General features: G+C 38.0%; 1 protein-coding gene across 1 annotated transcript in view; it reads right to left on the bottom strand.

Annotated features, from left to right (window-relative positions):
- The window catches only part of GTF3C3 (general transcription factor IIIC subunit 3), a 39101-nt gene that overhangs the window by 6412 nt on the left and 11075 nt on the right, over positions 1-21614 (bottom strand). Inside the window, exons 8-16 of the mRNA XM_028509679.2 lie at positions 21507-21579; positions 20657-20760; positions 19536-19707; positions 14330-14532; positions 13921-14022; positions 13168-13303; positions 9069-9306; positions 8262-8452; positions 2655-2779 (exon numbers count right to left, since the gene is read on the bottom strand). Coding sequence (XP_028365480.1) covers positions 2655-2779; positions 8262-8452; positions 9069-9306; positions 13168-13303; positions 13921-14022; positions 14330-14532; positions 19536-19707; positions 20657-20760; positions 21507-21579 — 1344 coding nt within the window. The remainder of the gene's footprint in view (positions 1-2654; positions 2780-8261; positions 8453-9068; positions 9307-13167; positions 13304-13920; positions 14023-14329; positions 14533-19535; positions 19708-20656; positions 20761-21506; positions 21580-21614) is intronic.

Genomic DNA, 21614 nt, shown 5'->3' with positions numbered 1-21614 from the left:
CTGAGAATTAAGAGTAAATCAACTAATTTGTGAGAACAGAATTTAAAATGCAATTATTTCCTGAGTGATCTGCTATATAATAAATTATCACAAATGTTCCTTCATAAATAAATAAATAAAAATTCATGAATTCTTTAGAATTCATGCATTTTTAGGGACAAAAAGTTATGTTCAATAGACAAATCATACTTCTGCATAATAAAAGAACCCATTTGTGTATGTGAATATGACCTCTACTCCACTGAAAAGCATGGTTCTCTGTTAAGTACAGAAAACAAACTACTGATCTCAGAGAAATATCAGATCTTCATACTTTAAAATGACAAACTAAAAGCCAAAATCTGAAAAGAAGAAACAGTAATACTGGATAAATCACTGCAACCCAAATGAACTTGAAGGTCCTCTGATACAATAAAAAAAGTTACCTACTGCATTTTAAGAAATTTTTAACAAGTTTATGAGGATAATCTTGACAGCTAAAAAACTAATAAAATATGTTGTGATTTGCAGGAGCAAGTATAAAGGACACATGGACAAAAACTAGGGGAGGTACAAATGGGAGGGAGGTGGGGAGGACTGGGGGCATTGGCTGGGATGGGAGTAAAAGGCAGAAAACCATACTTGAACAATTAAAAAATATATTTTAAAAATGTAGGTAATATGGGTGTCCACATTATTTCTTAGACTATGAATCATCAAGTATAAAAACTACAAAAAAATGACAAAAACATTGAAATGGGAAAGAGAAATTGGTTCTTTTTATATTACGTTACATTTCAAACATTTTTATCACATCAATCACTATAGAGCCCAGGTATATACTGTCTATATAATATTAAATAAAGGTAGAAGTAAGAAAACATGAAAAATTTTACTCTTATAGTATACATATAAAGGTAGGAAAGATAAGTTAAAATATATGAAATTAGCTTTTTTTAGTAGGACAAATGAAAACTATAGTCCTATAGCATGAGGACATAGATTCATGAGAAATTAAAACAACTTAAGAATTGTGCTGTTTACAATAAAACTTGCCTTTAAATTTTTTTTTCCAATGGAAACTGTTTAACTGACATGAGAGATTAATACAACAAAATCCCATCTACCCATTACTTCTTGTTCCACTTCAACTACTGAAAACCTACAATTAAACTATAAAAGTGATTTGTACTTTTTTAATGTCATTGATAGGTTGCAACTTTAAGCAAAATGACAGATAATGAAACCAGTTTTACCACAGGCTGATATAAACCCAAGTAAGTTCCTACAGCATCTCATCATCATTATAATGAACGGATGTTGAATGCAACATTATCCAAGGGACTGAATTTTTATCCTACCAGGCCTAAAAACTACATAATTGAACTATTTAATAATGAGTTAATCCATAAAAATTTCCGTTCAATTTTTACCTATCAACTTCATAAGCTTCACAAGGGCAGGGAACTCTGCCTCTGTGCCCCCTCGGCTCTCCACCCCTGTCCTGGCACAATGGGTGTTCACTGCCCACCTGTTTAATGTATAAACAATCCTACGTCACTTAACACAGCCAAACTACCCACTGAGGTGATTATGGAAATTTTCAAGTATATAAAAGTAAAAACACTATAATGAACACCAATACCCAGTTTTAACAATTACCATCACTTTAATTTAGGTTTTCTTTTAACCATTTTATTTTAAAAAACAAACAAAAATCCTTTACTAAAGCCTGCTACCCAACCCAGCCAATACTTTCTCTCCTTCGCTAACTACTTAAAAATATACCTATACATGCATCAAATATATACATATAAAAAGTGCAATTGTAAGAACAAAAGGGTTGAAAATACAGTAGTGAGCAAGACAGATAAGACTTCTGATCTTGGATTGTATATTCTTTTCTTTTTTTAGGTTATTTAAGTAATTTATTGTTAGACAGAGGGGAAGGGAGGGAGAAAGAGAGGGAGAGAAACATCAATGTGTGGTTGCCTCTCACACGCCCCCTACTGGGGACCTGGCCCACAACTCAGGCATGTGCCCTGACTGGGAATCCAACCAGCAACCCTTTGGTTTGCAGGCCAGCACTCAATCCACTGAGCTACACCAGCCAGGGCTTGGATTGTATACTCTTATTAGAGAAGACAAACTACAAAAAAGTAAAGAGAATGAAAAGGTAATTCCAAACTGCTATAAGAAACAAGAAAACTTTAGAAAAAAATTTGTTGGTAATGACGTAAAGAAAGAGTAACACAGTCACATATTTATGCATTACTGTATACATTTTTATATTTTTAAAAACTAATTTAAAGTAAATCAATCCTTAGGACCTAGAAGGCTTGAGGCATTAGGGGTTCAAGTACGAGGAGGTCTGCACAGGCTCCCCTCAGACTCCACCTGTATCTTCTCCCCACAGGATCTGGCTGTGGGCCCTTTACTACACGGCTGCACAAGTCTGCAGCAGGAGTACCTGCAGGAGCCAAGTCCGTGAGTGCTGAACAGAGGGGTAGGTGCTGGAGATACCAACATGTGTACTAAGCTGGTATTACTGTTAGAGCAGGATAGCAAACATTAAGCAAGCACTCATTGATTCATTCATTTTTAAATGAATGAATGAACATATATTCATTTTCAAAGAACATATCATCAAGTAATGAGAAATCCAAATTATTTACCTGCACAACAAGAGCATGTCTCCTTAACACGTACTTCTGAGATGCCATGTGAATAAAGGTTAGGCCTATACACAGGCTATAGAGAGGTTGGTGGGGATCGGTGCGAAAGGCTTGTACATACTGGCCTGAAAAATGAACGGTGATAATAGATGATGTGACAAGAACATAGTTCCTTATTTCTCCAACACTTATTCTAATACATTTTAAGGCTAAACAAGCATTACTGATAGTTAACACATCCAAGTGTACATTCTAAAATATCAACCAGATACAAATTTGAATTTTAAAATAGTATATAACATATAACAAAATTAGAAGGATTTACCCATGAATGTATACAGAGCACAAATATTAGACATAAGTAACTAAAATTAATATTTTTAAAAAGATTTTTATTTATTTATTTTTAGAGACAGGGGAAGGGAGAGAGAGAGGGAGAGAAACATCAATGTGTGTTGCCTCTTGCATGCCAACTGGGGACCTGGCCTGCAACCCAGGTATGTGCCCTGACTGGGAACTGAACCAGTAGCACTTTGTTTCACAGGATGGCACTGAATCCACAAAGCCACACCAGCCAAGGCTAAAAGTAACATTCTTTGAGGTACAACTAGACACTTTCATGTAGAGTAATATTTCCAAAACAAGCAATTTATCAATTGTGATCATAAATCTACCTTATGACCTTAAAGCTATTTTAAAAGCAATGAAGGAATATGTCTTCTGATGAATTCTTTAATAAAATTAATTGATCTGTCTTATAAAGTCAAATGTAATGGATCACAGAGGTAAAAAAATAGTGGTGTTTTGTTTTTAGATAATGGGTATTGTTTTTCTAAATATAACAGCTACTTTGTTTTTTCTCGGAAAAGCTAAATGTATTGAATAATAAAGTAAGATTTTGAGGACTTCCGGCCAAGATGGAGGTATAGGTAGACACACTGTGCCTCCTCAAACAACCAAAATAAGGCCAACAACAATTTAGAAACAAAATAACAACCAGAACTGACAGAAAACTGAACTGTATGGAAGTCCGACACCAAGGAGTGAAAATAGACACATTCATCCAGACCAGTAGGACAGGCCGAGTCGGGAAGCCGGGAAGAGAGGGGTCGTGGCACAGAAAGCAATGGCACCGGGTGCATAAAGCATCCTGGGCGCGCAACATCACAGCAGGCAGACCCCGGGCGAGGGATGGCAACGGGCAGACCCAGTGAGGTGGCGACTGTGAAGCGAGGCACTACGCCCTAAGTGGCTGGCTGACCGGGCGGTCCACCATTCATGCACAGATAAACCAGGTGAAACTGGGGAGTGACACAGACGGAACAACCCAGGGTCCCAGCACCGGGAAATAAAGCCTCGGGGCACCGACTGAAAACACCTGTGGGGGTTGAGGTGCCAGGAGAAACTCCCAGCCTCACAGGAGAATTCATTGCAGAGACCCACGGGGTCCTAGTCCATGCATAAGCCCACCCACATGGGAATTAGCACCAGAAAGGCCCAGTTTGCTTGGGGGAAGCGGCAGAAGGGAGTGAAATCCAACACAGAGCAGAGCAAGCACCATTGTTCCATCTTGGACCCTGCCCCACATACAGCATCACAACACAACCACTGGGTTGCCCCACCCTGGTGAACACCTAAGGATCTGCCCCTTATATGTAAGAGACACGACAAGACCAAAAAAAAAATGCCCCAAAGGGAAGAGCAGATCAAAGCCCCAGAGCAAATACAACTAAACAACCAAGAGATAGCCAACCTATCAGATGCACAGTTCAAAGCACTGGTGATCAGGATGCTCACAGAATTGGTTGATTTTGGTCACAAATTAGATGAACAAATGAAGGCTACAATAAGAGAGAGAAATGAAGGAAAATGCACAGGGAACCAGTAGTGATGGAAAAAAAAAAACTGGAACTCAAATCAATAGAGTGGACCAGAAGGAAGAAAGAAACAACCAAACAGAAAAGAATGAAGAAACAAGAATTCAAAAAAAATGAGGAGAGGCTTAGGAACCTCCAGGACATCTTTAAACGTTCCAACATCTGACTTACAGGGGTACCAGAAGGGGAAGAGGAAGAGCAACAAGTGGAAAAGTTATTTGAACAAATAATAAAGGAGAACTTCCCCATTCTGGCAAAGGAAATAGACTTCCAGGAAGTCCAGGAAGCTGAGAGTCCCAAAGAAGTTGGACCCAAGGAGGAACACACCAAGGCACATCAGAATTACATTAGCCAAGGTAAAAATGAAGGAGAGAATCCTAGAAGTAGCAAGACATAAGGAGACAGTAACCTACAGAGGAGTTCCCATCAGACTGTCAGCTAATTTCTCAAAAGAGACCTTGCAGGCAAGAAGGGGCTGGAAAGAAGGATTCCAAGTCATCAAGGCAAGGACCTGACGTCCAAGATTGCTCTATCCAGTAAAGCTTTCATCTAGAATGGAAGGGCAGATAAAGTGCTTCTCAGATAAGGTCAAGTTAAAGAAGTTCATCATCACCAAGCCCTTATTATAGGAAATCTTAAAGGGACTTACCTAAGAAAAAGAAGATAAAAAACATGTATAGTAAAAGGACAGCAAACTCACAATTATTAACAACCACACCTAAAGCAAAACCAAAAGAAACTAAGCAAACAACTAGAACAGGAACAGAACCACAGAAATGGAGATCACATGGAGGGTTAGCAACAGAGGAGTGGGAGGAGGAGAGGGGGGAAAAGGTACAGAGAATAAGTAGCACAGATGGTAGGTAGAAAATAGATAGGGGGAGGGTAAGAATAGTATGGGAAATGTAGAAGGTAAAGAACTTATGACACATGGACATGAACTAAAGTGGGGGAATGTGGGTGAGAGAGGGTGTGCAGGTTGAAGGGGGATTAAGGGGGGGGAAATGGGACAAGTGTAATAGCATAGTCAATAAAATGTATTTAAAAAAATAAGTAAGATTTTGAGTTTTTGTGAATTCCATGTATTGTACATATACAATCATGTTATGTCAAAAGCTTACCAATATGAAATGAGGAAATTTAAGCAAATTTTTCTTATAAAAGGATCTATAACTTATCTCATATATATACACTTTATATATGTGTGTATATATATATACATACATATATAAAATGTATATAATACATAAAAACTTCTATTCCTTCTAGCTTCTATTCCAGGAAGAATGACACCACACAATCTCTTTAGCAGCACTGACTGGTAGACTGCCATTTGGACATTCTATTTTTACCTTCTGTAAATTTTTAAATATAGAAAATAAAATTAATCCCTATTTTCTTAATATTAAACTAACAATTCCAAACAGCACACACAGTGGAGGAGATGTTAAACATCTGATGTTCAAGGTTACTGACTGAACAATTATAAAAGCACCAGCCACACACACAGAAAAAAAGTATTAAAATCACCAAACCACAGTTTATTCAGAAGTGTAGTTGGTAATGCTGGTTTTCAGGTAGCAGGAGATACATGTGCCTCATTTTAATTTTAAATCTTTCATTAGGTATTTTTCTACTTGTTTTCTTCTGATACCTGGATTTAATTAGCATTAGTAAGCACTATGTAAATACATCTTGATATAAAGACTTTTCTCCCAAAGGAATAAACTATCACCAAATCTTAAATCCTTTTTTGTAGTATAGTAAATTAAAATCAGGTAGCAAAACATCCAATTGAATGAAAATTGTTTTAAAAACAAGCCTAAGTAGGGAGAGTGGTTTACCTTTAAAATAAATTTAAATTTTAAAAATAAAAAATAAAAAGTTTTAAATTTAATTTCTAAAAATAAAAAATAAAATTTAATTTAATAAAAATAAAAATAGGTTTTTAGGTTCTGGCCAAAATGAAGGTGTAGGTAGAAATGCTTTACCTCCTCACACAACCAAAAGAAGGATGACAACCAATTTAAAAACAATAAACAACCAGAACTGCCAGAATACAAATCTGCATGAAGCACCAACAACCAAGGAGTTAAAGAAGCATTCATTCAGACTGGTGTGCCATGACAAAGAAGTATGGCCCGAATGAAACAACAGAGCAAAAGTCCAGAAAAAGAGCTAAGCAATGAGGAGATAGACAACCTGCCTGATAGAGAGTTTAAAGCCCTGGTAATCAGGATGCTCACAGAATTGACTGAGCTTGGTCACAAAACGAAGGAAGAAATGAAGGCTACACAAAGTGAAATAAAACAAAATATACAGGGAACCCACAGTGAAGGAAAGGAAACTGGGGTTCAAAGTAATGACTTTGAACAAAAGGAAGAAATAAATATCCCAACAGTAACAGAATGAAGAATTCAAAAAAATGAGGAGACGCTTAGGAACCTCTGGGACAACTTTAAACATTCCAACATCAAAATCATAAGGCTACCAGAAGGAGAAGAGGAAGAGCAAGAAATTGAAAACTTATGTGAACAAATAATGAAGGAGAACTTCCCCAATCTGGCAAAGGAAATAGACTTCTAGGAAGTCCAGGAAGCACAGAGAGTCCCAAAGAAGTTGGACTCAAGGAGGAATCCACCAAGGCACATCATAATTAAGTAACCCAAGATTAAAGAGGAGAGAGTCTTAAAAGCAGCAAGAGAAAAGAAGAGTTACCTAACAAAGGAGTTCCAATCAGACTATCAGCTGATTTCTCAAAAGAAACATTGCAAGCAAGAAGGGGCTGGAAAGAAATATTTGAAATCATGAAAGGCAAGAACCTAAATCCAAGATTATTCTATCCAGCAAAGTTATCATTTAGAATGGAAGGGCAGATAAAGTGATTCCCAGATAAAGTCAAGTTAAAGGAGTTCATCATCACCAAGCCCTTATTATATGAAATGTTAAAAGGACTTATCTAAGAAACAGAAGATCAAAAACTATGAACAATAAAATGACAACAAAGTCATAACTATCAACAACTGAACCTAAAAAACAAAATCTAAGCAAACAACTAGAACAGGAAAAGAATCACAGAAATGGAGATCACATGGAGGGCTATAAATGGGGAGGGGGAGGGAGAGAGTTGGGGGGGAAGTAGAGGGAATAAGCATAAGTGGTAGGTAGAAAATAGACAGGGAGAGGTTAAGAATAGTATAGGAAATAGAGAAACCAAAGAACATATATGTATGACCCATGGACATGAACTAAATAGAGTAGGGGAATGCTAGAAGGTAGAGGGAGGTGCAAGGAGGATGGGGGGGATAAAGGGGAGTAAAAAAATTGGGACAACTGTAACAGCATAATCAATAAACTATACTTTAAAAATAATTTTTTATTTTTAATAGAGAAAATAAAATAATTTTTAAAAATAAAAAAGACTTCAGCCTTTAGAAACCAAAGCTTCAACAGAGAAAGAAATATTATGATTATTGATAACACTTATGGCCACTCACTATATGTGCCAGGCACTGTGTTAAGTACTTTATATTAACTCATTTAATTTTCACAGCTGTTTACAAGGCAGGCCCAGTTATCATCTCCGCCTCAGAGACACAGAACCAGAGGCAGGGGCAGGAGAATCTGCAGTGCTGAGCAGCAGTGTGAAGCCAGGCACTGACATTCCAAAGGCTAGGTTCTTAGCCACCCACTGTCCACACCTGACAAAGTCATGGGCCAGGACACTTACCAAGGGCGTGCTTAAAACTACCAGATACGAATGCATTGTGTCCATTTAAGACACACAGGGCATGATTATCTGGGTTTTTCAGCATTAAACGGAGACAGAAACGATGATGCCGTACTTCTTGAGAGTGCATGGTAACTTGGTTGAAAATGTTCCAGAGCTGGGGTCTATTGACATTTTCCATTACCATTATCCTAAAAATTGAAGGAAGAAGGGGATAATAAAAAACAGTGTAAAAAGAAAAACTTCCTGATTTCTAAGAATTAAACTGTTCAGTGCTGTCCCGACAACACTGAAACGTACCACCTTCCCAAAGGGCAGATTGCTGCAATCTATTTAAGCTAAACCTTTTACACACGGAAGGGTTTCCCCCCAAAAAACTGTTTCAGTTATTATTTCTGTATTTTGTTTCTGCATTTTAACAAAACCTTTTAAACCAAAAAAAAGAACTGAGTTAAGTTTCACTTTTTATCTCCCTTCCCACTACAACTGCAGTACAATGAACACTGAATAATAATAATGTGTGCCACGCACTGTTAAAAAACTCATCATTTAACTTTCACAATAACCCTATGAACTGGTAGTATTATGATGTCCATTTTATAAATGGGGAGGCTAAAGCAGAAGAGGTTATGTGTATGAGTTCATGTTCTCATATATTGCCTGAGACTCCCCAAAGAATTGAATTAACCAGTAAGCAACAGGAGAGATAAAACAAAATAGCTTATTAATTCTTGAGCATGTAAGTCAAAGTAAATATACATACTCTATCAAAGAACTGAATTTAAAAAAAAGTTACTGGAAAGTTACCTGATATAGTTGTATGCCTTTCTGAAATTTTTGTCCAGAATTGCAGCAGAGAGACCAAAATATTCTAGTTCTTTGCGTTTTTGTTTGTGTTCGTAAAATGAACAATACTCCAATGCAGAATCCACTAGTAACTCAGCCTCCTGAAATCGGGACAGGTCACATAAGGAGTATATGGCCTTTAGCAGGAGGTTCCACCAGTCATCTTTTGTCAAGACACTCGTGAGTACAGCAAATATTGCTAAAATGAGACCAATAAAAATTAGTTAGGATACTGTTTTCCAGAAATAGCATTATTAGAAAAAAAATGTCATGACTGCTTTTAGGTTAAATGTAATAACCACAGTCCCATGGGCCTAAACTCTGGCCAACAACTCTTCTCAAAACAGCGCACAGAGACGGCCACCTGCTTGCACCCCTTCAACACCACCCTCCTACTCTGCCCGCCAGCAGTCTGCATTCTCAGGGACTCTCTCTCCTGCTCTGCTCTCTACCAAGTCCGGCTGCCTCCTCTGTGCTTCCCGGGGCTAGTCAGAACGTGCAGTCCTCTGGGCGGAATGAGTGTGTCTTCCACGACTGAGGTGGGATATGGGCGTCTGCACCAACAGAACACTTGGATGTCGGCTCGGCAAAGGACTTCAAATTCCTACTTGGAGATGCTGCTTGTTCTTCACCTTTTCATAGTCTCAATTTTCTTGCCTTTGCCTTAAAATCTCTCTCTTCCTTCAGCAATCTTCACTCCCTTATTTTTCTGTAGGATGCCTCCCTTTTATAATATAACTCTTGAGGAGTATCAAAAGGCAGAAAATTTTTTTAGTCTTTGACTTAGTAATTTTCCTTCTGGGAATCTATCCTAAACAACTAGTTTTTAAAAAGGGATAAATCGCCCTGGGTGGCGTAGCTCAGTGGATTGAGCGCGGGCTGCGAACCAAAGTGTCGCAGGTTCGATTCCCAGTCAGGGTACATGCCTGGGTTGCAGGCCATGACCCCCAGCAACCGCACACTGATGTCTCCCTCTCTCTCTCTCTCTCTCTCTCTATCCCTCCTTTCCCTCTCTAAAAAATAAATAAAATCTTAAAAAAATAAAATAAAATAAAAGGTGAAAAAATTTTTAAAAAGGGATAAATCTATAGATAGGAAGATGCTCACTACAGTATTACTTACAAAAGAAAATTATCAGAAGGAACCACACATCAAAAAATGAGGAAATGGGTAAATAAATTATGGTACTGCTGTCCAATGGAATATTTATTACACATTCTTTAAATATAATAGCTACAAAGAGAACAGAGTGACATTAGAAAATGTCTATGAGAAAATGGTAAGTGAAAAAAATCAGAGAACAAAGATGTATGTAACATAAAAAGGCCTAGATTGATCATCCTGTCTGTGCACACCCACATAATGTGATCCCTGGCATAATATAATCAGCTAACAAAACAAAACAACAAAAACCTTATGAGTCTAAAAAAATCATGAATGAATCTGAAATGAGGAAACACTGCAAGAGAAAACAGCCTGGATCAGATGTAGAGAGAACCATGACCTAAGGAAACAGCCCAGGCACATGCTGCAGAGGCAGAGGCCAGGTCAGGCCGCTGGGATGGGCTCAGCACCCACGAGCTAGAGGGAGGCAGGACTCAGCGAGGTCATGAGCGGTTGAGCCCTTGCTAGGTCCTCCGACTCCCCTCCCACGCAGCACCTTTTTTATTTTATATCCATTTGTCCTGCTCACAGATCCAGGTCTTCCACATTATAAAATCCTGTCCATTGCACACTGCCATGCTGGTAACAATGAGTTAATTAATTAGTGAATTCATTAAGTCTAGTGAATTAATTAAGAATGAAATCTGCCAGATATGTCCAGTTTAGAGCCTAGGACTTTTCCAAAGGTCTCTAAGTAATAACCTCACCTAAGCTGATGCTTTCCCAGCCAAAAATAGATGCCTTTAAAGTTGTATTATTTGAGACTGGGTGAAAGCAATTTCTTTTCAGTTTCTATGACTTGCTACATTCATCAAAAATTAATTTAACACAGAATGGAATGTAGGTATTAAAGTGACTGGACAAATACAATAATCTGTGCTGTCATCTAATCTTCACAAATTTCTTAAAATAAGGTGTATTTTCTTCTTAAGGTCAAAATTAAAAGTTTTGTTTACTTTTTTACAAAAAAAAGCAGATGTTTTCCTTTGAATTTTTAAAATTATTTATATATGATCTATTTATTATTTTAAAATATTTTATATATTATTTCTAGGGAGATGGAAAGGGAGAGAGAAAGAAAGGGAGAGAAACGTCAATATGAGAGAGAAACATCAGTTGCCTCTTGCACGCACCCTGTCTGGGACTGACTGAACCCACAACCCAGGCATGTGCCCTGACAAGGAATCAAAGCAGTGACCTTTCGCCTTGCAGGGCAATGGCCAACCAGCTGAGCCACACTGGTCAGGTTGCCTTTCTTTTTTCTTAAACACCAAATGAGTTTACAACTTACACCATATATAAGAATAAACTCAAAATGAATAAAAGACTTAAATGTAAGTCACAAAACCATAAAACCCTAGAAGAAGACATGGGCAGTAAAACCTTGGACATTTCTCGTAGCAATGTTTTACCATCACATCTCCTAGCACAAGGGAAACAAGGGAAAAAAATAAACAAATGGGACTATATCAAAATAAAAAGCTTTTAGATAGCAAAAGAAAACAATCAACAAGATGAAAAGGGAACCAACTGTGTGGGAGAAGATATTTGCCAATAATACATCTGATAAGGGGTTCATTTCCAAAATATAAAAAGAATTTATACAACTCAACACTAGCAAGACAAACAATCCAATTAAAAAATGGGCAAAGGATCTGAAGGGGCACTTCTCTAAACAGAACATACAGACAGCCAACAAACATGAAAAATGCTCAACATCACTAATCATCAGAAAGATGAAAATTAAAATCACAATGAGATATCACTTCACACCTGCCAGAATGGCTAGCATCAATATATCAGCCAACAGCAAATGCTGGTGAGGATGTGGAGAAAATGAAACCCTCATGTATTCTTGGTGGGAATGCAGACTGGTGCAGCCACTGTGGAAAACAGCATGTAATTTCCTCAAAAAAACTAAAAATGAAACTGCCTTTTGACCCAGAAATTCCACTGCTGGGGATATATCCTAAGAATTCCAAAACACTAATTCAAGAGAACATACGCACTCCTATGTTCATTGCAGCATTATTTACAATAGCCAAGATCTGGAAACTGCCCAAGTGTCCATTAGTAAATAAGTGGATAAAAAAGCTGTAATACATTTAGACAATGGAATACTACATGCAGTTAAAAAAAAAAAAAGGAGAAAATCTTACTTTTTTCAAAAGACTTTATTTATTTACTTTTAGAGAGAGAGGAAAGGAGGGGGAAATAAAGTGAGAGAAACAGCAATGTGCCAGAGACATAGATCGGTTGCCTCTCACACACCCCCAACCAGGGACCTAGCACACAACCCAGACATGTGCCCTGACAGGGAATCAAACTGGAGATTTTTCAGTTCTCAAGCCAGCACTCAATCCACTGAGCCACACCAACCAGGGCAGAAATCTCACCGTTTGCAATAGCATGGGTAGACACGGAGAATACTGTACTACGTGAAATAAACCAGTCAGAGAAAGACAAATACCATATGATCTCATTTATATGTGGAATCCAATAAATACAAATTGATGAACAAAACAGAAACAGAGGCATGGATACATAGAACAGACTGACAGCTGTCAGAGGGCAGGGACTGGGGAGACTGGATGAAAGAAAGCGAAGAAATTAACCAAAGAACATACATGCAGAACCCACAGACACAGAGAACAGCCCCGTGGTGATGGCCGGGGCATGGGGAATGAGTGGAGGTGGGCAAAAGGGGGAGAGAAATGGGGACCTCTGTAATATTGTCAACAATATTAAGTTGTTAAAAAATTAACAATAAAGAAAATTTCATTTTACTTGAAAGGGGTATATTTTCAAATAGATTACTATTGTCAGGTGTTACTTTATGAATCTTTTTTTCAATGCAGCCAACTTTTATGTAATAAAGCAAGTGAAAAGTTACTACCTTTTGCATCACAGTTTGCTGTCTCTTGGTCATTGTTGTCTGATATTTTGTCTCTTGACACTTTAACAAGGTAGAGATGCCTCTCTCCAGATTTGGAGCTGGATATCAAACAGACATGGGCTCTATTCATTGCCACCTGAATTAAAGATAATTTGATATTTTTTTAGTCATAAAATTTTTAAAGAAAATTTGTAGGCCTCAAGTACCATAGGTGTGCCTAAAATATTTTTAAGAAAAAAAGAGACCAAATTATTGTGTATGTAAACACCTAAAAAAGACTGAATAAACTTTTTTCTCACCAAAGGAATTTGGGTCATGCTACTCACTAAGAAGGCAATTCATATCAACTGTATAACATACACACACACACACACACACACACACCCTAACCACCTCCCCAGAAAAAAGTCCAGACTCAGAAAGGATGTCATAACCTGAAAGCATTTTGGCAAAGTGAGCAATTTCCACACACAGTTGTGTCTACAGAGCCAATAACTGATAATACTGTGATCCTCACTTTTCTATGTGCTAGCAAAGACTTTTTCATGTAATCTACAGTCAAGTTTACACTTCCATGCAGACTTTCAATTACATACCATTAATCTCTAAGTCTTTAGTCTCTATCTGACTTTTGCTTTTAAAAGTTTGAGTTTAGTAGAGTGAAATGATAAAATAGCTATAATCGTTGTTTAAATCAAATCCTGAACATTTAAAAAGTCAACAGGGCTAATATAAAGAAAAATCATTCCCCACCTTTAAGAGCATGGCCAGCATGGTAAGCAGGGTATCCACATAGCCATACATTTTGCCTTGTGAAAACAACAGAGTAGAACGATGAAGCAACAACTTCATTTCCTAAATAAATAAGCACATGACAATCAATGTGGCAAAATTCCTTTGCTGCAGGTTGTTCTGTCTAGAAACCAAACTTAAAAACCTCTGCTTCAGCATCCTTCACTATAATAAACATCCAATTTTTTAGAAACTATAATTTATAATGATTAATGCATGACTGAAACTTGAGACTCAAAATCATTTTTCAAATACACTAAATTTAATACACTGAAATAAAACTTTTGGATATAAGCTGTAGAGACTCCTTAACTGAAGAGAAAGTTCTAAATATAATCCACCAAGAGAAACTTCACGTTCCATGGCCTACCTGCTGCGCAGCGTTCGCATCTTGTGCTAAAGTGTCTGGATCATACATCGGTTCCAGAGCCTCCAGAGCTTTCTCAGGACGGCCCAGCTGCTGCTGAAGTGTGGAAAGAGAAATTCTTGCATCCAGGTGGAAGGGGGCCAGATCAACCACTTTGCCATAGCTTTCAGCAGCTCGCTCCATATAGCCTAAGGCCTTTAAGCATTCTGAGATGTTAAAGTAACATATAAGTATGAACAAAGGATTTGTAACCTTACCAAAATTATTTCTCCATTTTAAAAGAAATATTACAGCAATAGCAAAAGAATTATAACAAGAAAAAATATAGTTCTAATACTTTAAAACAACTGTCGGTTCTAATTTCTATCTACTGATTGATCAATCTAATTATTTCCTAACTAAATTCAAATCATTCCAAGGATGTACTGAGCATATGCCCACAGTTTGGGATCCTGCTTTATTCACTTAGCATTATGCTTTCAACATTTTTCCACATCTTCGTCAGCATTTTGAATGATTATAATATTCAATTAAACAGACTATTTGCTTAAACATATAATTTGACATTTAGAGTTTTTTCCCAAATTTTTACTGTAATAAATAACACTGAAGAAAACATCTTCATGTATATAAGCCAGAGTTCACCAACTGGCTGACCAACTTAACCTACTGATGTGTTTTGTTTGGCCAAAGTGCTGTTAAAAACAATAAATTGTCTACATTTTTTTAAACTAGTGTATTTATGAAATCCAAGTTACTGGATTCTTTTGAAAAATCTGGACTTGGCAGTAGTGGTCCCCCGTTCCCACAGGGCCCATCAGCACATGCTGAGACACAGCAGCACCCTGCGGACAGGACTCTCCAGTTCCCAGCCTCCTCTGTCCTCTTACTTGCCCACTTTAATGTAATGCTGTTGCTCCCTGTCAGGCTCCTGAGTTTTGTGATCCTCAACCCCTCACCTCACTCAGGTACTTCCCTGGGATAAGTTCGAAGACATGAGGCTTCTGAGCCCTATTCTTCAAATCGTGTGCCAATCACGCATTAAGTTCTGTCCCTTAAACTTGAAAACAAATCCCCATAAGCATTTCTCCTCTGCACCCTAACAGCCACAACACTAGTCTAGGTAGGCCCTTAGTATCTTTTTTCCTTTTTTTAAAAAATATATTTTATTGATTATGCTATTACAGTTGTCTCATTCCCCTGCCCTTTATTCCCCTCCACCTTGCACACCCCCTCCCACCCACATCCCCCCACTTTAGTTCATGTCCATGGGTCATACACATAAGTTCTTTGGCTTCTACATTTCCTATACTATTCTTAACCTTTCCATCTATTTTCTACCTACCATTTATGCTACTTATTCTCTGTACCTTTTCCCCCTCTCTCCCCACCACTCCCCTGCCAATAACCGTCCATGTGATCTCCATTTCTGTGGTTCTGTTTCTGTTCTATTTGTTTGCTTAGTTTGCTTTTGTTCTTGTTTTAGGTGTGGTTGTTAATAACTGTGAGTTTGTTGTCATTTTACTGCTCATATTTTTTATCTTTTTTCTTAGATAAGTCTCTTTAACATTTCATAAAATAAGGGTTTGGTGATGATGAACTCCTTTAACATGACCTTATCTGAGAAGCACTTTATCTGCCCTTCCATTCTAAATGAAAGTTTTGCTGGATAGAGTAATCTTGAATGTAGATCCTTGCCTTTGATGACTTGGAATACTTCTTTCCAGCCCCTTCTTCCCTGCAAGGTTTCTTTTGAGAAATCAGCTGAGTCTTATGGGCACCCCCTTGTGGGTAACTGTCTCCTTTTCTCTTGCTCCTTTTAAAATTCTCTCCTTCTCTTTAATCTTAAGTAACTTAATGATGATGTGCCTTGGTGTATTCCTCTTTGGGTCCAATTTCTTTGGGATTCTCTGGACTTCCTGGAAGTCTATTTCCTTTGCCAGATTGGAAAGTTCTCCTTCATTATTTGTTCAAATAAGTTTTCAATTTCTTGCTCTTCCTCATCTCCTTCTGGCACCCCTATGATTTGGATGGATGTTGGAACGTTCAAAGATGTCCTGGAGGTTCCTAAGCCTCTCCTCATTTTTTTTAATTGTTTCTTCATTTGATGGGAACCCCAGCTTGTGGGGTCCATGTCATTATGGATGAAATGAGACATTCACACAGACTACTGAATCCAGTGGAGGAAAAGGGACAGCATGGCCTTTCTCTCAAGGGGAGCAAAAGCCGCAGCCATGACCAGCCTTTATTGGGTTTCTTGGCACATTACAAGAAGATCCTCATTAACTATGCACAGGCTCGCTTTAGGTGGTTACCTTTTACAGAAAACAAAGGAGCCAATGCCGCTAATCACATCACGTAAGAGGGGTATTTGCAAATGAAAAGGCAAAAGTAGCTGGACCAGTTACACTCATCCTTGGAAGATTTAGCATGGATTTTAGGAAGTTGCTTTGCAGTAAATGTCCTTAGTTCAAGGTGAGGAAATTTTAGCAAAAAGCAAGACTCACAGCGGCCTAAGTACATTGCAGGCCTGATTCCCCACAGGAGAATCTATGTGTTGGGCGTGGGTCCTGTGTATCTCCAAGTGGGGGCTGGGCCCACACCACACAGAGAGGCCTCCCACATTCATTCTGTTCTGGTTGTATTTTTTTCTTCCTTCTGGTCCACACTGTTGATTTGAGTCCCAGTTTTCTTCCTGTCACTGTTGGTTCCCTGTACATTTTCCTTTATTTCACTTAGCATAATCTTCATTTTTTCCTCTAATTTTCGACTGTATTCAACCAATTCTGTGAGCAAACTGATTACCAGTGTTTTGAACTGTGCATCTGACAGGTTGGCTATCTCTTCATCATGTAGTTGTATTTTCTTTGGAGCTTTGATCTGTTCTTTCATTTGGGCCATTTTCTTTTTGTTTTGGCATGCCTGCTACATTGTAAGGAGCAGAACCTTAGGTATTCACCAGGGCGAGGCAACCCACATTGCTGCATTGTGATGTTGTATGTGAGGGAGGGGTCCAAGAGGGACCAATGACACTTGCTCCACTTTCTGCCTATTTTCAGTCACTTCCCCCTCTAGGTACAAGCAAATTGGGCTCTCCTGGTGCTGATTCCCATGTGGGTGGGCTTGTGTACGTTCTAGGACCCTGTGGGTCTCTCCTACGAACTCTCCTGTGAGGCTGGGAGCTTCTTCTGCCACCTCAACCCCCACAGGTGTTTTCAGTCAGAGGTTTTGAAGCTTTCTTTTCCTGTGCTGGAACCCTGGGTTGCACAGCCTGTCTCACTCCCCAGTTGTTCCTCCTGGTTTATCTGCCCGCAAATGAGCAACAGCCCGGTCCACAATCTGCTGCCTCGCCAGGTCCACCAGTGGCTGCCTTGCTGTGAGTCCTCTCCACATGCCTGACTCCGCCCCTCCTACCAGTCTGGATGAATGTTTCTTCTTTAACTCCTTGGTTGTCTGACTTCCATACAATTTGATTTTCTGTCAGTTCTGGTTTTTTTGTTTTTAAATTTGGTGTTGTCCTTCTTTTGGTTGTGTGTGGGGGCAAAGTGTATCTACCTACCTATGCCTCCATCTTGGCCGGGACTCCTCGCACCTTTTTTCTTCTCCACTGCAATTACATCCTAAAATGATGGTTTTGCCCCCAATTGCTTTCTCAAATCTCAAATTTCTTTAGGTTAAACTTTGACAATAAAGGAAGACTACTAAATATGGATGGATCATCACAATGGCATTTCTCCTAATTTTTTATTTTTCACTTTTAAAGATATTATAAGCATTAAATTCCTATAATGATGTTTCTTATATATTGAGCCCAAATTTCTTTATAATTTTTAGATGACTCTGAGCTTTCACTTTCCACTCATCTCAAGCTACACTGGCTCAAAATGGAAACAGCATTTATCAGCAGCATGATCATAATTGAACAGGGTTTGTAAAGTGTCTGCTATTAGTAACAGAAAGCAAGCTCAATATCACAGGCTTAGGAAGGCAACAGAAATTCCAACGCTCTGTTCATGTCTTTAAAATCAAAGTACCACAAATATAATTTTATGATGGTATACTACATTTGTACTCACATTTACTCAGTAAACTGTTACCTTAATTTTAAATGTTTTCTTTGCTATTTCATATCTGTGGTAGGCCTCAAAATATCTCATGCCAATAAATGCTTTTCTAATTATAGAGAACTTTCTGCCACTATATAATATTTTAATAACTATTAGAACTTTCTGTCATCCTGATATATTTTAAACAGGGCTATTCAAATTTTAATGCATCTTTTATGTTGATTCAATAGGAAATTCTGTTAGAATGTTTTGGCTTTCATGTTTCTTTAAGAAATTTAGTTGTTTTTCTGAAGCTATTTTTTTAAATCTAAATGACTTATTTCTAATTCATGTGGATCTAGATACAATATTTATTTCAGATTACTCTAGACTTAGAAATAAAATGACACAGGAACAGAACCACAGAAATGGAGATTACATGGAGGGTTAGCAACAGGGGAGTAGGAGGGGGAGAGAGGGGGAAAAGGTACAGAGAATAAGTAACATAGATGGTAGGTAGAAAATAGACAGGGGGAGGGTAAGAAGAGTATAGGAAAGGTAGAAGACAAAAAACTTATATGTATGACCCATGGGCATGAACTAAAAGGGGGGAATGTGGGTCGGAGGAGGTGTGTATGGTGGAGGTGAGTGAAGGGGGGAAATGGGACAACTGTAATAGCATAATCGATAAAATATATTTTTAAAAATGAAAAAAATATGACAGATAAAACCCAACATTGAACATATTTTCAGCCCAAAGAACACTGAAAAATAGATTAATTTTTTCAAAATAACATATTGAATGTAAATCTTTAAAAGCTCTTCAAAAATCAGATTGTACCCCAGGCCTGACAATCTACCACTAGGAACCAGAGGCTATGATTAACACAGACACAAGACAGGTATCTAAGGTATTTTTAACAGGAATTTGTTAGTCCCACTTCACTCTGGTACCATTAAGTGAATCACTCCTCCAAAGCATCAGTGAGGGGAATCACTTAGTGATGTACCAATTTAGAATACTAACTTTCAAAAAACTGCCCTGAGATCAGAAATACTTTCTCTAAGACATTAACATGTAATAACAATTATTCCTATCTTGGGAAAGTAAGTTCTCGTCTACTTACATGACTAAAACTTTTCCCTCCCACAAAAACTATTACCTGCATGCCGAAGCCAAACCACAGCAAGGTTGTATCTTTCGGAGCAGACTAGCGCGCTCAGGAGAGGAAGTGCAGAATTATATTCACCAACATCCAGGAAAGCTTCCGCGACATCTAGGTAGAGGTCTCCCATATCTTCAGGATTCTGTTCCACGAGCGTTGTCAAAAGAGGCTAGACCACAATTTTAAAGCCTGAAGTCAAACCTTCACCACAAATGTGCACATCTACATCTATTTCTCTTTTTAACATACACATCAATTGTCTGGGCATGCCTAAAGAGTAAGGCTTAATAAAAACACCTTTAAATAGTCATTTTTCTGTTCACTTTTGACTCTCTATTGAAAAGAGCTCCTACTGCCATTGTTCACTCACTCATTATACCCCATTTGGAGCACTGTCACAGACAGGCCTGGAAGACACCGAGACAATGCTGATCTTCTGTGCCCTTCCTCTAACAAGCAAACGCACCCTGCCTCAGGGTCTCGGTGCAGTCTGTGTTCCTGGAAAGCTGTCCCCTCAGACACCAGCATGGCTCACTTCCTTCAAGTCATCCTTCCAATGCCACCTCTCCAGGGAGGCCTTTCCTGACCACCCTAGTTAAAACCGCAACTCCTCCCATCCCTGATGTTCCTTGTTCTTCCACCCTGTTTGATTTTTCTCCAGGGTATTTACCACCAACTAACATCCTACATTTTACATAGCTATTATCTATCTAATCCCATTAAGACAAAAGGTCCGTGTGGGCATAGATTTGCATATTTTATTCAATACCTACCCTAAAGTCTGAAAAGTAAATGCCAAATTTTTAATTTAATTAAATACTTAGTGTGATGTTAGCAAAAGAGAATAGATGTCAGAAATTACCAATTACCTAAAAGGCTCAATCTCCAATTCTGATCTCTGAATTGTTCTCATTTTAAAAGAAAAACAAAGCTACTATAAGCCCAGTGCAAAACACTCTTACCTCTTACAAGACAGCCACACAAAGATGCTTATAGTGACTTCCTAGTTATTAAGAATTGTGAAACCTAAAGCCAACTTATAATTTCTTGCCATCTAAAAAAAAAACATTGTGAATTTGATCTGAAGTATCTCCAGCACAGATCTTAACGTTACTTACATTAAGTGGTTCAAGGATGTTGAGATGAACAAGGCAGACCATCAGCTTCACTGTGATATCTATTGGCACACCTTCAGGTATAGTGCAGGTGACGTTCTCACCAGCTGTGAATCAGACAGACAGACAAAAAGCAAGCTTAGAATGTGGGGCACATGAAGCAAACTCCACCTTCCATGTAAGATCTCATTTACTTAATTCAAAGCAAATGATTCCACAGTCAATTCGAAATCTAGCCAACTCTAGCACCGAGTACTTACACTCCTTCAGTCTGCCTTTGGTAGCAATTATCCTAATATTTTTTCCCTAATCTCTTACTCACTTATCCAAAACCTGCATAAACTCCTACATCTTCTATCAAAACTACAAAGAACTAAAAAGACAATGAGAACAAAGACATAGAACTCTCTTTTCTTTTTTTCCTGAACTTAAAAGTATTTTTCAGTCTTCACTACAAAGAGGCTAAGAAAGAGGTAAAATAATACTATGCTTAAGTCTAAAGAAGAATTTTTTCAATGCTTAATTGAAGTGCTAACTTGAAAAGTAAATTACTTTGATAAGCTGTTCAGTGATCTGTTCTTCCTTCATATAGCACAAAAAGGCCCTGGGTCAGTTAAAAAAAAAAAGTCACATTCAAGTGGATGTATTGAGAAATAAAAGTAACTGAAAACAATTTTTTTAAGAGTGATAACTTGTGAGTGAACACTTGCAAGAAAAAGATGTGATATGTCTCTTAGGAAAAAAAATGCTTCTTGAGAAAACTTGTTAGGAAGCAGTAACTATCAATTTCAAAATGCTACATGATGAACAAGAGAGGATTATATACACTTTCCTATGAAGAAGAAACTACAACCTTTATTCTCTTCAGAAGTGCCTTCTTCTGCAGTTTTCTTTTCTAGCACGATTCCGGAAAAATCTGTAATTACCTAAAAGAATTGGGAGAGGGAGAGAAAGTAATATA

Source organism: Phyllostomus discolor, chromosome 4 (assembly GCF_004126475.2).
Source record: "Phyllostomus discolor isolate MPI-MPIP mPhyDis1 chromosome 4, mPhyDis1.pri.v3, whole genome shotgun sequence".
Classification (NCBI taxonomy): Eukaryota; Metazoa; Chordata; class Mammalia; order Chiroptera; family Phyllostomidae; genus Phyllostomus; species Phyllostomus discolor.
This window is presented reverse-complemented; position numbering and strand designations above follow the sequence as displayed.